Source organism: Littorina saxatilis, linkage group LG16, assembly GCF_037325665.1.
Source record: "Littorina saxatilis isolate snail1 linkage group LG16, US_GU_Lsax_2.0, whole genome shotgun sequence".
Classification (NCBI taxonomy): Eukaryota; Metazoa; Mollusca; class Gastropoda; order Littorinimorpha; family Littorinidae; genus Littorina; species Littorina saxatilis.
The window spans coordinates 13,846,860-13,863,542 of NC_090260.1; the positions used below are offsets into that span (position 1 = coordinate 13,846,860).

Consider the following 16,683-nt stretch of genomic DNA (forward strand, 5'->3'; position numbering starts at 1 on the left):
ACTAGACACACTTTCTGCCTTTTGGAAGCGCGAGATGGGAGAGCAGCTAATGTCTGTTTCATTATCCGACAAGACATTATCTGGTAATACCCTCGTTACGTTCGTTTGCGATACTTCGATGCAAAAAGAAACGGACTTTAGTTTTGACGCGCAGATTTCATGTGTGTCGTCACTTCTCGAGCCCTATAGTCAGTTTCAGGATCGGGTGATTATTAAGTCAGAGCAAAAGCGCTGCGTGAAGACAAGAAAAAGTTACAATATTTTTGCGTATGGCTTACGCGGCGCGGCGAAAAAAACGCGTCAGCGACTTTTAAAATGCGTCAAATACGCAAAAATCGTACGTAAACGCGATCCCTGCTGAGCTCTACTGTAATATGTACTCGAGTACTCTGTGTAATATCTCCGTTCGATGGAGCGAACAATAAGATGAAGTGAAAAAGTCGGTGCGTGTGGCATGGTTTGATTAATTGGGTACAGTCTGGGTCAATAGTCTCCCTTTAAATGGAGTCCCTATCAAGATTGTATCTAATTAAAACTGTTAGCATTGTTAGACCTGCACACTTTCTCTGTTTTGTTTGTGTGGTTTTTTGTTAAGATTGGTGCAATGTTTTTTTTTCGCGTATTTTGTATTGATTTTTGACATGCTAATAAAACCTGATAAAAGATCTAAGTTCCTGTTAATGAATTGCACGCAGCCCTGTGTACGATTACTTCTTCCAGTATGCTCTGGGAGCTCGTTCCGGGGTTACTTCTATGCACGCAAAATGTAATTTCTTGTGTTGTGTTGGTTGTTTGCATTTTGTTTTGTTTTTATATCACGTTCATGGTGTGTTTTTTCTCTCTCAAGAAATCACAATCGGCATTGTTGTGTTTAGCTACCATTGTGTCCACTTCACTTTACTTGATGTTGACTGCCAATTATAATGGAACTTCAAACCCGTACGGCATCTGCATACCATGTTGAGAAAACAAAAATCACACTCTGAAAGAAAATATCACGTCCAAAATAATGTATCTGGTGTACATTACAGGACATCACCTAACCGAAAGGTCTTAATCTTGATCTTAGTGGTGTATTTATGTACGCATTTGCTTTGTGGAAGTTGTCTTTATGTTATAAGTAATGCGATATTGTGTCAACATGTTTATGACTTGTATGTACAATAAAAATGGACATTCCAGTTTTCTTATCTTATCTTAAAACCCACTGTTTTGTCAAATTCAATGAGCGAGATTTAATACACAATGTCTTTTTGCTGACCCACTGTAACCTTCAGGATCCTTAATTTTACCCAAAAAATGTGGTTTTAAAAAAAAATTCCCGATGGCTTTTCCGTACTGTGGTCAGCATTACCTGCAAATATACTGCAGTGCATGTCAGTTTGTATGTATGACATTCTCCAGTGCAGTAGAGGTGTCGACAGTAGCAAGCAAACGGCATCATCATCCCTGGCAAAATGTGAACATAAAACTTATTTATAAATCCTGATACTACGGCCTTTCTCGTTTCATAAATCGTGTATGAAACTAACCCGGATTAATTCCTAATAGCGTAATAAGTCAACAACAAAAATCATAACTCTAAAACATCAGCACATTTATCAGAAAAAGCCCACTTTACTACGGGTTTAATGTAATGGCAACAACAAAGTTACATTCTCTACAATATGTGATTTGTACTCGACCGCTGGAACAAACAAAACATAACTCTCAATAAAATACAACGCGAAGCTTTCTTTATTTAAGTTGGTGTGACACTGAAATTTCGGACACATTTTTGGAGCCCCGATGTCTCAGCAGTCAATGTCAAACTGAGAATATGGAAAACAAGATACCGTTATTCTGTTTAATTTTGCAATTCCAAAAAATAGTATTTTTTCACTACATACCAGATACGTCTCTGTGTTGTAAATTTTACACTAATTACCAGCGAAATACCAATTCTTAATAGCAAAAACTATATATAGCTATTCTGATGGACACGTGGGGGAATTCGGGGGCTGTGATTGGATGGTCTCTTCCGATCATCAAAGCATAATGCTACGGAAGTCGGCCATTTTTGCCAATATCCAAAAGCATATTGGCAATAACAAAGACGCATGGTTCCGGTTTACCCATCTGTACCACACGATGTTTTAATCGACAACAGCATACACTGACAACTTGAAATTCTTCTCGGGAATGTTTTTCAGCTTTACAAATGTCGATAGCATACCCTGTTCTGCTAACTTCCCGATGAAACAGGACTAAATCAATTATTTTCCGTCCCTAAACACCACAAAATGCCCAAAGTCGAAAGATGTAGTACAAACAGGGGAGTAAAACGGAACAGCCGTTTTTGTGTGCCTGTTTCAGTTGCCGACTGACACAAACTTTCGCATTCGGCTTTTCTTATCTCGTAACTCCACACTAAATACCCCACTTCCCCTCTGAAGTATTGATGTACAACCCATGGCACTAACATTCATGTAGTCGTTTATAACTGAGGTTGACAAATTCGCTTCATGACGAGACAAGTATAAATGCCATTCACCCAAACTGAAAACTTCGCTGCCGTCTGCTCGCGATTAGCTGTTCTCTTCTCCTCCCCTTGTTGCATCCTTGTTCTTCAGTTGTTTCTAGTTTTCCGTTTATGTTGTGTTTTGGTCTTCTTCATAAGTAGTCTTGTTCAAAATTAAAAAAACTCAAACTTCTTTTTGTTGTATTCGAATGAACTAATAAAGTACTCGTCTTCGACTCGTCGGCATTATACTTGTCTCGTCTAAATATCGGACCCTATTGCTACGCTGAAAACACAATAGCTGTTAATAATGTTAGAAAGTCCTTAATTTTACTCCTCCTGCCAAATGTAGCCTGCAGGTTGATGGTGGTTAACTAGTGTCCATATTGGCTACAGACAGACAGACAGACAGACAGACAGACAGACAGACAGACAGACAGACAGACAGACAGACAGATAAAAAGACAGAGTGAAACCTATACAGAACCCATTTTTTACGGGTGTGTCTTTAAAGAGATATTGTCAGGCGTACTAACTGTCAGATGTTAGGCCAACAGCAGCTACAGCTACTACAGATTGGATTGGATTGGATTGGATAAGATTTACAGTCCAGTGAGGTTACCCTCATGGAAATTCGGGCTGCTTTCTCCCCGGGGAAAGCGAGCTGCCATACATACGGCGCTACCCATATTTTTTTTTTCCTGCATGCGTGTATTCATGTTTCCTGAGACTTAATGCCGTGTGAGATGGAATTTGTTTACTTTATTCCAAGTCCCACGGGAATTTGATGGACATTTTTATCTATGCCTATACAATTTTGCCAGGAAAGACCCTTTTGTCAATCGTGGGATCTTTAACGTGCACACCCCAATGTAGTGTACACGAAGGGACCTCGGTTTTTCGTCTCATCCGAAAGACTAGCACTTGAACCCACCACCTAGGTTAGGAAAGGGGGGAGAAAATTGCGGCCTGACCCAGGCCGGAACACGCAACCTGAAGATGGGTCTTCAGCTTCAGCTACTACAGATGGGTCATCAGCTACAGCTACTACAGACGAGTCATCAGCTGCAGCTACTACAGATGGGTCATCAGCTACAGCTACTACAGACGAGTCATCAGCTACAGCTACTACAGACGAGTCATCAGCTACAGCTACTACAGACGAGTCATCAGCTAAAGCTACTACAGACGAGTCATCAGCTACAGCTACTACAGATGAGTCGTTTCCTTGTATGTCCCATTGCTTGTGTAGTCGGTGCCAACTGCGTCATTTCCAAATCTTTTTTCCGCAATTGCTGTGAAGGGCTGATTGGAAGGTTGTATGTCTGTGGTGGGTACGACGGGCTCTGGGTCGGTACTGTTACTGGCTTTGATATCCTGAAAGATCAAACAAAAGTAAGGAAGATCGTGAGTGCAAATCCCGACCGCGGCCGCCTGGTGGGTTAAGGGTGGAGATTTTTCCGATCTCCCAGGTCAACTTATTTGCAGACCTGCTATAGCGCCTTATCCCCCTTCGTATGTACACGCAAGCACAAGACCAAGTGCGCACCAAAACGATCCTGCGATCCATGTCAGAGTTCGGTGGGTTATAGAAACACGAAAATACCAAGCATGCTTCCCCCGAAATCGGCGTATGCTGTTTGACTGGTGGGGTAAAAACGGTCATACACATACACACCCACTCGTACAAAAAATACGTTAACGTGGGAGTTTCAGCCCATGCACGAAGAAGAAGAATGTCACGATCGGGTGACAGAGACCAAGAAAGTGTCACTCAGTGGAGTGCCTGTTCTGGGTCAATGTATGATAGAAAGCGCCTGTGCGTGATATTGGACACAGCAGAGTTTTTGCTGACAGTGCTCCCGAGCACGGATGTTTTGAAACGCACGAGCTTCACAGTGCAGGTTTCTGCTGTCATAGGGCTGACGGTTTTTTTCGCTGACAGCGCGCACGGGATTTTCAGGGATTGAGTTTCTCGTGTCTTTTTCCTGCTTGGGGAGGCAAAACTGTGTATAGCTGGACTGGTTTGGTGACAAGGTCAGTCACGTGTTTTTTGGCTAGGTGGTCTGTCAGAGACTCAAGGACGACACACTTGACACCCAGCGGCAGAAGGGGAAGGATCTAACACACAGTTACTAGAGTATGATGGTTTTTCACCGAGTATTATATTCGGCACTCTAGGGGAACTTCCACAAGTTATTCCTTTTCCTCTGCCACGTTATTTTGCTGAGGACAAGTCGTCACATTTCCTTCGTCGGCGATGGCTTTCGCATAAGGATTCGACAAGGGGTTCTGGACGTTTTGGGTCACTGTTGACGAACAGAGACTGTTCCAGGGAGGAAGCGGACTTTGCTTCCATTGAGAGTTACAATCATAGGCTTTTGAGGTAATAAATCATTATTTAACGCTGTTGATGAGTCTGTGTTGTGGAATGAAATACTCTCTGTTGTTCTTTCCAGGTTAGCGCATAATTTACTCTCTGTGACGCTAAAATACTAATCTGTATATGATTTTTGCAGATAGGGAGAGAAGGACGGAAAATGGCTGTTTTGTTGTTGTAAAAAGTCAGTTTTGTGCAGGCCCACGTGCTCGATGAGATATTTAAAGATGACATGTTTTAAGGTGGTGGGTGAGGGGTAGCTGACATGTTTAGTGCACCGATGCTTTCTGTTTGCAGCCTTCGTTCCTTCGTTCGTTTCGTTCGTTCGTTACGTTCCCGTAACATCGGCACGGCTGACTCTGGCGGGAACTGTTGGGGCTACGCTAACCAGGAGACCGGCTAACCAGGAGACCGGCTAACCAGCGGACCGGCTAACCAGCGAACCGGCTAACCAGCGGACCGGCTAACCAGCGAACCGACTAACCAGCATACCGGCTAAGCAGCAGCAGCAGAGATAAAGCTAAGTGCACCATGTCGTACGCACCCCGTTGACCACCGTTGTCTTTTCGTATCTATGATTTCATTGGAGTAGGGACAACGTGGGGTGTGTGACACCTGCACGAACTAGAGCTTTTCGAACAGAACATTCTCATTTGACTGTATTTACACGGGTTCAGCGTGTTACTATAATTTTCTACATACTACTGGCATTTTGTCAGTGAACACTGGTTTTTTACGTGTTGAGAACGTAAAAGGAACATATTTTGAGTGAAGGCTCGAGGGAGGTGGAGAGTTTATACATAAACAGGCGTCTGAAACTTATACTTTTGTTGACTCTATTTAATTGTATGCCTGCGAGAGTGGATCGTGGTGTGGTTAGTTAATTAGTAGTAATTAACCGGTTCATAATCACCTTGAGTGATATATTGAAACGTGACACGTGGGGGCCAAGCCGGGATTTACTCAGTTAATTTCTGACTGATAAAGACCCACCAATTAAGGATAACTAAGAGCAGATAATCTCGTCAGTGCTCGACTTATTTTCTGCTTGGTGCTACCCTTTTTTGTATAGTTTTGATCATATACCACACCTTAAGCGATTCACATCTTGCAGGAAATGTAAATTGTAATTTGTGAGTTATTGTATGCGCTAACTGTGATTACTTCCCTTTCCTTTGTTTGTGAATCTTTGTTGTTGTACGTTCAGAGTTTTTCCGTTGCAGAGAGCTGAGCGGGGTTAGCGGATTTGTTATTCGTTTTACTCAGTTTTCTCTACATTGTTGTTTCGCATTCTGTAACAGGTTACATTTCTATAGTCTTGTTTTACTTGGATTTTTCTCCATATTTTGACTTTGTTGGAATTTTGGGGGGGAAGGGTCCGAGGACTTCTGTCCTAACCAAGGCTGTGGGAGACACTCTGTTTCACCGCAAAAAGCAGCCGATAAAGTAGGCCACGGCTGTGGGAAACACTTTGTTTCACCGCAAAAAGCAGCCATAAAGTAGGCTACGCGTTTTGTTCTACACCGTTTGGATTTTTCTTCTGCATTTTCCGGTTGCTGGATTTTTGTATCCATTTCATCACCGCGGGTTCTAGCTATAGCTGCGTTAGACTTACTTTTGCGATAAAGCTTTGCTAAAACTAACCATGGCTACAGGGGGATCTCCTACGAGGAGAATAACTTTCGAGACTCCTGGGAGCGAGCAACCGACTGAGCGAGACGCACGCGTTAGAGCCCGAAGCGTTCTAAAACGCTTAGAAGTAGAGCGCAAGGAAGAATTTGAGCGACTGACAAGAAAAGAAGAACGTGACCGACAGGACAAGAAAGACGAACTTGACAGACAAGAAAGGGAACGACAGGTTGAACGAGACAGACAGGAAAGGAAAGACGAACGTGACAGACAGGACAAGAAGGACGAACTTGACAGACAAGAAAGGGAACGACAGGCCGAACGAGACAGACAGGAAAAGAAAGACGAACTTGACAGACAAGAAAGGGAACGACAGGCCGAGCGTGACAGACAGGAACGGAAAGAGAAAGAGCAGGCGGATCGCGAACACCAGCTAGAACTAGCTAGGCTACAGGCCGAGAAGGGTACGCTTACTCAGGCTAGCGCGCCGACATTTGTTGCCGACCGTACGAGACTGCCGACGTTCGACGATGACAAGGACGAGCTCGACGACTTTTTACGCCGGTTTGAGCGCATTGCATCTGACCAGAAGTGGGAAGAGGCCACGTGGGCTAGCCGCCTTAGCACCTGCTTGAAAGGACGCGCATTGCAGCTCTACAACGCTTTGGAGGACGACGAGGCGAGAGACTATCAGGCACTTAAGAAGGCGTTACTCCAGCGCTTTAACCTGACTGCGGAAGCCTACAGACGACGTCTGCGTAACAGCAAGAGACTGAGCGGCGAGCTGAGTCATCAGTTTGTGGCACGCCTTAACCTCTACCTGCGGCGCTGGGTGGAGATGGCCGAAAAGGACTGGACCGTCAACGACCTTGCCGACCTCATAGTCATGGAACAACTGATGTCCAGCCTGCGACCTGAGGTGGTGACCTTCGTGCAGGAGCACCAGCCAAAGACTACTCAGGAGGCAGCCGACTGGATCAGAGTGCACGAGGACGCCCAGGCGATCTCCGGCAAATCTTCAGGCTCACGGCCAGGAAAAACGGGAAATTCGGGTTCTTCAGGACCCAAGGACGGGAAGGACGATCAGGGACACAAGGGATCGAGTTCCAGATCTGACATCCAGTGTTACTACTGCAACAAGCGGGGCCACGTGAAGAAGGACTGCCACAAGAGACAGGCTGACCAGAAGGGCGTTCACTTTGTTGGCAGTGAGGAGTTCAGGGACGTCACGAGCTCATGCACCATCCCACAACTCTGCGTTCCGTGCTCCAGGAAACATTTCCAGCCCCACTGCAACGTCTACGTTAACGGAGTGAAGGGCGAGGGTCTGCGGGACACAGGAGCAGACATGATAGTGGTTCGGGCGAGTCTAGTTCCAGCTATGGCCTACACAGGAGACAGCATCAGGGTGAGAATGGCCGAGGCATCTCACGCTTACGATTTGAACACGGCAGTGATCAAGGTCGTAACCCCGTTGTTCACGGGGACCATTGTGGCCGTCGTCATGGACGATCCTCCATGCGACTTGCTCATTGGAAACCGGGTTCAGTTTGTGGACGGCGTCACCAGGGAGGTTCCCGTTTATCGGTCTCCCGACGTCATTTCAGTGCTCACGCGGGCACAGGCGGAGCGAGAGGACAAACCTCTCAAACCCCTACCTGCTGCACGAGCTGCCCTGGGGAACGTGACCCCCGCGCTTCTCGCGAAGGCTCAGGATTCTGACCCGACCTTAGCTACTCCTCGGGAGCACGCGAAGTCGGGGAAGGTGAAGCTGAGCGGGAAGCATGGGAGGTCAAGGTTCCTCAGGGACAAGAAGTTGCTCTACCGTGAGTTCAGCAACAAGGAAGGTGCATTCAAACAGGTTGTCGTGCCTCGCGAGTTTCGCGAGGGTGTCATGGCAACGGCACACGACTCGATTCTGGGAGGTCATCTTGGTACCAAGAAGACCACGGATCGTGTCTGGCGCCACTTTTACTGGCCAGGCATCTGCACGGATGTCCGACGTTTCTGTGCGTCCTGCGATAAGTGCCAGAAGGTGGTTGCCAAAGGAAGGGTGAGGAAGGTCCCCTTAGAGAAGATGCCGCTCATCGACGAACCCTTTCGTCGGGTGGCAGTGGACATCATCGGGCCCATCTTGCCTGCGTCTGAGGACGGAAACAGATACATTTTGACCATGGTGGACTACGCTACTCGATACCCAGAGGCGATCCCTCTGAAATCGATTGAAGCCACGCGAGTAGCTGAGGCTCTGGTTACTATGTGGTCCCGGCTGGGAATTCCATCAGAGGTACTCACCGACAGAGGCACGCAGTTCACGGGAGGAGTGATGGCGGAGGCAGCACGACTGCTATCACTGGAGCAGCACTTCACCACTCCTTACCATGCTCAGTGCAACGGACTGGTGGAAAGGTTCAATGGCACCTTGAAGACCATGCTGAGGAAACTAGCTCAGGAGAAACCACGCACGTGGGACAGGTACATCCCAGCATTGCTTTTTGCATACCGCGAGGTTCCTCAGGAGAGCTTGGGTTTTTCCCCATTTGAGTTGTTGTACGGCAGACAGGTACGCGGTCCCATGGCTATCCTGCGTCAAGCTTGGACGGACGAAGAAGCTGACGAGGAGGTGCAGACGACGGCGACCTACATCGTAGAACTCAGGAACAGGATTGAAGAGACCTGCAAACTGGCTCAAGAGAACCTGGGAAGAGCAGCACAGCGTTACGCGCGAGGATTCGACCGCAAGGCACGGCCGCGCAGCTTCAAGATTGGAGAACGGGTGTTGCTACTTCTACCTGTCAAACACAACAAGCTACAACTGCAGTGGCAAGGACCTTTTGAGGTGACAGCGAAAGTGGGCCAGAACGACTACAGGATCGTCATGAACGGGAAAGCACGCCTGTACCACGCCAACCTGCTGCGCGCCTACATAGAGAGGACTGCCTACGGGGAAAAGGACAAAGTGACAGAAGCAGTTGCTGTCGTGATGGACGAGACAACGGAAGAACAGGGAGGAGGACGGGTACCAGTTTGTCCGCTGGAGGCTAGTGAGGATCTCACGGACGTGCACATCTCACCTGATCTTGGGGACGACCAGCAGGCGGACCTGCAAGAGATCCTGAAGGATGCAGCACGGGTCCTTACAGACATACCACTTCAGACGCATCTAGAGGAGTTTACCTTCGACTTGCTGGAGAAACAGCCAGTGAGGACGAAGCAGTATCCCATGCCTCATGCCCAGAAGGAGGTGGTCAGGAAGGAAATCGCCGACATGACGAAGTTGGGCGTCATCGAGCCAGCGAACTCTCCCTACAGTTCACCAATTGTGCTTGTAAAGAAGAAGGATGGACGCGTCAGGTTCTGTGTCGACTACCGGAAGCTGAACAAGATTACGGCGTTTGACGCGGAACCCATGCCTGATGTGGACTACCTCTTCAGTCACTTGGCCAAGGCCAAGTACTTTTCCAAACTGGACCTCACCAAGGGATACTGGCAGATCCCAGTTGCCGAGGAAGACCGCCCAAAGACTGCTTTTACCACTCCATTCGGCCAGTTCCAGTGGACAGTCATGCCTTTTGGTCTACAGAATGCAGGTGCCGTCTTCACTCGCATGATGAGGAAACTTTTGGAACCATTGAAGCGCGAGGACATCAGCAGTTTCATCGACGATGTGCTGATCGCGACAGAGACATGGACTGAACATCTCGACGCCCTGCGCGACGTGTTCGGAAGGTTGAAGGACGGAAATCTGGGAGCTAAACCGTCCAAGTGCTACTTGGGATTCCGGGAATTGTCTTTCCTGGGTCATGTTGTCGGCGAGGGATTGCTCGTTCCAGAGGACGACAAGATCCAGAAGATTCGGGAGGCGGAGCCACCGCGCACGAAGAAAGAAGTCAGGTCTTTCCTGGGCCTAGCCAGCTTCTATAGACGCTTCATCCCGCACTTTGCCGAAATCGCTCTACCACTGACCAACCTTACCAAGAAACTACAACCGACCGTTGTAGTATGGACTGAGGAATGTAGCTCCGCATTCAACACCCTGAAGAGGCGACTCACCAGTCAGCCTATTCTCCGACTACCAGACCTGAACAAGGACTTCGTGCTGAGGACAGACGCTTCAGGGAAGGGACTTGGGGCAGTGTTGCTTCAGGAGACAGAGGGGTTTTTGCACCCTGTTTGCTTCGCCAGCCGTAAGCTGACCTCGGCCGAGGCAGCGTATGCAACGGTTGAACGCGAGTGTCTCGCCATTGTCTGGGGCATCCAGAAGTTCGAAGCGTACCTGTACGGACGACCTTTCTGTCTGGAGACGGACCATCAACCTCTGCAATATCTTCAGGTTGCAAGGTTGGCAAACGCCAGACTTATGCGCTGGGCGTTGATTCTCCAACCGTACCAATTCACGGTACGCGTCATTCCGGGCGCCAACAATGTTGGAGCTGACTTTCTCTCTCGGGCTGTAGAGGAGAACATGACTGTGAGCGAAACCGAGGTTTCGTCTTGAAGAGGGGAGGTGTGTCACGATCGGGTGACAGAGACCAAGAAAGCGTCACTCAGTGGAGTGCCTGTTCTGGGTCAATGTATGATAGAAAGCGCCTGTGCGTGATATTGGACACAGCAGAGTTTTTGCTGACAGTGCTCCCGAGCACGGATGTTTTGAAACGCACGAGCTTCACAGTGCAGGTTTCTGCTGTCATAGGGCTGACGGTTTTTTTCGCTGACAGCGCGCACGGGATTTTCAGGGATTGAGTTTCTCGTGTCTTTTTCCTGCTTGGGGAGGCAAAACTGTGTATAGCTGGACTGGTTTGGTGACAAGGTCAGTCACGTGTTTTTTGGCTAGGTGGTCTGTCAGAGACTCAAGGACGACACACTTGACACCCAGCGGCAGAAGGGGAAGGATCTAACACACAGTTACTAGAGTATGATGGTTTTTCACCGAGTATTATATTCGGCACTCTAGGGGAACTTCCACAAGTTATTCCTTTTCCTCTGCCACGTTATTTTGCTGAGGACAAGTCGTCACATTTCCTTCGTCGGCGATGGCTTTCGCATAAGGATTCGACAAGGGGTTCTGGACGTTTTGGGTCACTGTTGACGAACAGAGACTGTTCCAGGGAGGAAGCGGACTTTGCTTCCATTGAGAGTTACAATCATAGGCTTTTGAGGTAATAAATCATTATTTAACGCTGTTGATGAGTCTGTGTTGTGGAATGAAATACTCTCTGTTGTTCTTTCCAGGTTAGCGCATAATTTACTCTCTGTGACGCTAAAATACTAATCTGTATATGATTTTTGCAGATAGGGAGAGAAGGACGGAAAATGGCTGTTTTGTTGTTGTAAAAAGTCAGTTTTGTGCAGGCCCACGTGCTCGATGAGATATTTAAAGATGACATGTTTTAAGGTGGTGGGTGAGGGGTAGCTGACATGTTTAGTGCACCGATGCTTTCTGTTTGCAGCCTTCGTTCCTTCGTTCGTTTCGTTCGTTCGTTACGTTCCCGTAACATCGGCACGGCTGACTCTGGCGGGAACTGTTGGGGCTACGCTAACCAGGAGACCGGCTAACCAGGAGACCGGCTAACCAGCGGACCGGCTAACCAGCGAACCGGCTAACCAGCGGACCGGCTAACCAGCGAACCGACTAACCAGCATACCGGCTAAGCAGCAGCAGCAGAGATAAAGCTAAGTGCACCATGTCGTACGCACCCCGTTGACCACCGTTGTCTTTTCGTATCTATGATTTCATTGGAGTAGGGACAACGTGGGGTGTGTGACACCTGCACGAACTAGAGCTTTTCGAACAGAACATTCTCATTTGACTGTATTTACACGGGTTCAGCGTGTTACTATAATTTTCTACATACTACTGGCATTTTGTCAGTGAACACTGGTTTTTTACGTGTTGAGAACGTAAAAGGAACATATTTTGAGTGAAGGCTCGAGGGAGGTGGAGAGTTTATACATAAACAGGCGTCTGAAACTTATACTTTTGTTGACTCTATTTAATTGTATGCCTGCGAGAGTGGATCGTGGTGTGGTTAGTTAATTAGTAGTAATTAACCGGTTCATAATCACCTTGAGTGATATATTGAAACGTGACAAAGAAGAAGAAGAAGAAGAAGAAGAAGAAGAAGAAGAAGAAGAAGAAGAAGAAGAAGAAGAAGAAGAAGAAGAAGAAGAAAAAGAAGAAGAAGAAGAAGAAAAAGAAGAAGAAGAAGAAAAAGAAGAGTACAGTTTAACTGCAAGTATTTGTGTCCGAAATTTCAGCTGAATCGACCCACACACCAGAAATATACGTTAAAATGGGCAGACCGACAGACCGACAGACAGATAAACAGATAAACAGATACACATATAAACAGACAGAGTGAAAACCTATACACAACCGATATAAACGGGTGTGTAATTAAAGAGATATTGTTAATAGGCGTGTCATATGAAAGGACATTTTGAGAGGAGGGAGAGCCAGATTGCATATTTATTTATTGTTTTATTATGGGGAGCTTATATAGCGCGAACCACAACTGTGCTCTCCGCGCTTTACATATTAATTTCTGCCGTTTGAAATGGAACGTTTAATTTATACACACTTATGATACAAATAATTAACTTCGCTTGAAAAATGTTTCATGTCGCTATTTTGTTATTATTTTTTGGAACGTTAGCAGTCAATCTGGGGTTTTTATTTCAAATTTCAAATGATCAGAATGGGTTTCAAATTTTATCAAATTCAGACTAAACACTAATTCCTTTTTACATGTAGTCAAGTTTTGACTAAATGTTTTAACGTAGAGGGGGGAATCGAGACGAGGGTCGTGGTGGTGTGTGTGTGTGTGTGTGTGTGTGTGTGTGTGTGTGTGTGTGTGTGTGTGTGTGTGTGTGTGTGTGTGTGTGTGTGTGGGGGTGTGTGTGTGTGTGTGTGTGTGTGTGTGTGTGTAGAGCGATTCAGAGTAAACTACTGGACCGATCTTTATGAAATTTTACATGAGAGTTCCTGGGTATGATATCCCCAGACATTGTTTTCATTTTTTTGATAAATGTCTTTGATGACGTCATATCCGGCTTTTCGTGAAAGTTGAGGCGGCACTGTCACGCTCTCATTTTTCAACCAAATTGGTTGACATTTTGGTCAAGTAATCTTCGACGAAGCCCGGACTTTGGTATTACATTTCAGCTGGGAGGCTTAAAATTTAATTAATGAGTTTGCTCATTAAAGTTGTCATTAAAATCAATTTTTCGCAAACAGATTTAAAATTGATTGCATCGTATTCTTCATCACATTCTGAATCTAAAAATATATACATATGTCATGTTTACTCTAAAAATGTGATCACAATTAACGAAAATAGAATAATTAGTCTTACGATCAAAATGTAAGAAATCGATCCAAAAATGATGTCATCTTATTCGTGATCATTTCCTGATTCCAAAAACATATAGATATGATAGGTTGTATTCAAAACAGGCTCAGAAAGTTAACAAGAATACAGAAAAGCGCGCTTTCCTGCTTAGCACAATACGCTACCGCGCTAATCTGGCGTGTCAATATCACTACGTTTTGCACGTGGAAGGTGAGCGATTTCCTTCACGCGGGGATTGACGAAGCTGTACTGTCTTAGTGAATAAATACAGTGCGTTCAGTTTCATCCCGTGAGTTCGACAGCTTGACTAAATGTAGTAATTTCGCCCAACGCGACTTGTTTAGATTCTATTCTATTAGTCTTGTCGTTTCTATGTGGCTATCCGGAACCCACGGACAGATTCCTAGTGATGTACAAGATCGTTGACCCGGTGTAGGATCCGGTCCGGTCCCCCCTCTGAAGTAGTCCCCCGGGGGACCAATTCGTGGCAAAAACTGCTCTATAATGGTCCCCCCTTAGACATCCAGCCTCGTTTTTCTTGTTACAATGTTAGTAATGTTACCAGCAATTTCAGAGAAAAGAAAGGAAAGAATCAGAGACTGGTTTCATTTCTTCTTATCAGTATTTATTTATTATTCATTTTATTTCATGTGATTTTTCTTTTGAACGGCATTATAAATCAGATCTATTTTATTTTCTGCAAAATATAGTCAAACAAAGAGATTGCTGTCTGTGCACTACATAATACCGGACGAAGATATAGATTGAAAATGGCTTGAATGCCTAAGAAAAAACGAGGCTGGATGTCTAAGGGGGGACCATTATAGAGCAGTTTTTGCCACGAATTGGTCCCCCGGGGGACTACTTCAGAGGGGGGACCGGACCGGATCCTACACCGGGAAGGAAAGCACAGTGAAACCTGTGTATAACGACCGCCCAAGGTACAGACAGGGGTCGTTATGGACAGGTGGTCGCCTTGAACCACAAGTGAATGAAATACTACAAGTTAACATCACTGTTCATTGGCTCTATCGACGCCCGTTTTTAACCGCTTGCTTCCCTTCATACGATAAACCGTCCAGATCCGGCGGACTCGAGTTCGAGTCCTGTACTTGGCAAGTCTTTTGAAAAACATTTTGTTCTCAATTGTGACCCTCCACGACGGTATGAGTCGCATGTCACCTTTGCATGATTTTTATATTTTTACATTTTCCTAGAGAGTTTTGTATGCTCTATCCAGTGGTGAAACCCGTTTTAGAAAGGAGCAAAAACTGTTTGAGTTATAAGCCTGTGACTAAGGTGACCCTCACGCTGTTACCATACACTCTCCGGACTTATATCAAGCCTAGCGCAGAACCGCGCGAGGTGACATGCGACTCATTTCGTGGTGGAGGGTCACAATTGTTCAACTTTTTTTTGTTTTCTTAACTCATTATTATATACTTGTATTTTTTTCATTTTGATTTTTCCCAAAGATTTTGAGTCGGAGTGTATTGAAAATCGAATATAGTGCATGAGTGCCATTGGACAGCTTTCCCACAATCCCGTATTCTATTCTTAGTAAGGGTAATCCCCAAGGAAAGGTCAAAGGGCATATGTATCATCGCGTGTCGACTGCTGGTAATAGTAGTAAGGTGCTTCTAGTATGATAGGCTTCTGGGTGAACTAAATAGAAAGCAACTCTCGTCGGCGATCTTGAAAGGTGGTCTAAATGAACCGGTGGTTGTGTCAGCAGAGTGGTCTAAATAAACCGGTGGTTGTGTCAGCAGAGTGGTCTAAATGAACCGGTGGTTGTGTCAGCAGAGTGGTCTAAATGAACCGGTGGTTGTGTCAGCAGAGTGGTCTAAATGAACCGGTGGTTGTGTCAGCAGAGTGGTCTAAATGAACCGGTGGTTGTGTCAGCAGAGTGGTCTAAATGAACCGGTGGTTGTGTCAGCAGAGTGGTCTAAATGAACCGGTGGTTGTGTCAGCAGAGTGGTCTAAATGAACCGGTGGTTGTGTCAGCAGAGTGGTCTAAATGAACCGGTGGTTGTGTCAGCAGAGTGGTCTAAATGAACCGGTGGTTGTGTCAGCAGAGTGGTCTAAATGAACAGGTGGTTGTGTCAGCAGAGTGGTCTAAATGAACCGGTGGTTGTGTCAGCAGAGTGGTCTAAATGAACCGGTGGTTGTGTCAGCAGAGTGGTCTAAATGAACCGGTGGTTGTGTCAGCAGAGTGGTCTAAATGAACCGGTGGTTGTGTCAGCAGAGTGGTCTAAATGAACCGGTGGTTGTGTCAGCAGAGTGGTCTAAATGAACCGGTGGTTGTGTCAGCAGAGTGGTCTAAATGAACCGGTGGTTGTGTCAGCAGAGTGGTCTAAATGAACCGGTGGTTGTGTCAGCAGAGTGGTCTAAATGAACCGGTGGTTGTGTCAGCAGAGTGGTCTAAATAAACCGGTGGTTGTGTCAGCAGAGTGGTCTAAATGACCCGGTGGTTGTGTCAGCAGAGTGGTCTAAATGAACCGGTGGTTGTGTCAGCAGAGTGGTCTAAATAAACCGGTGGTTGTGTCAGCAGAGTGGTCTAAATGAACCGGTGGTTGTGTCAGCAGAGTGGTCTAAATGAACCGGTGGTTGTGTCAGCAGAGTGGTATAAATGAACCGGTGGTTGTGTCAGCAGAGTGGTCTAAATGAACCGGTGGTTGTGTCAGCAGAGTGGTCTAAATGAACCGGTGGTTGTGTCAGCAGAGTGGTCTAAATGAACCGGTGGTTGTGTCAGCAGAGTGGTCTAAATGAACCGGAGGTTGTGTCAGCAGAGTGGTCTAAATGAACCGGTGGTTGTGTCAGCA

General features: G+C 46.3%; 1 protein-coding gene and 1 long non-coding RNA gene across 4 annotated transcripts in view; one reads left to right on the forward strand and one right to left on the reverse strand.

The window, feature by feature from the left end:
* Positions 1-16,683, forward strand: part of LOC138950459 (uncharacterized) — a 138,210-nt gene that overhangs the window by 752 nt on the left and 120,775 nt on the right. The gene's annotated exons all lie outside the window — the stretch shown is intronic.
* Positions 1,040-16,683, reverse strand: part of LOC138950458 (sodium-coupled monocarboxylate transporter 1-like) — a 104,784-nt gene continuing 89,140 nt past the window's right edge. For 2 of the 3 annotated variants that reach the window (XM_070322186.1, XM_070322187.1), the window contains exon 18: positions 1,040-3,877. In XM_070322186.1, coding sequence (XP_070178287.1) covers positions 3,710-3,877 — 168 coding nt within the window. In that variant the 3' untranslated portion in view covers positions 1,040-3,709. The remainder of the gene's footprint in view (positions 3,878-16,683) is intronic. The other variant, XR_011450666.1, reaches the window with a different exon arrangement.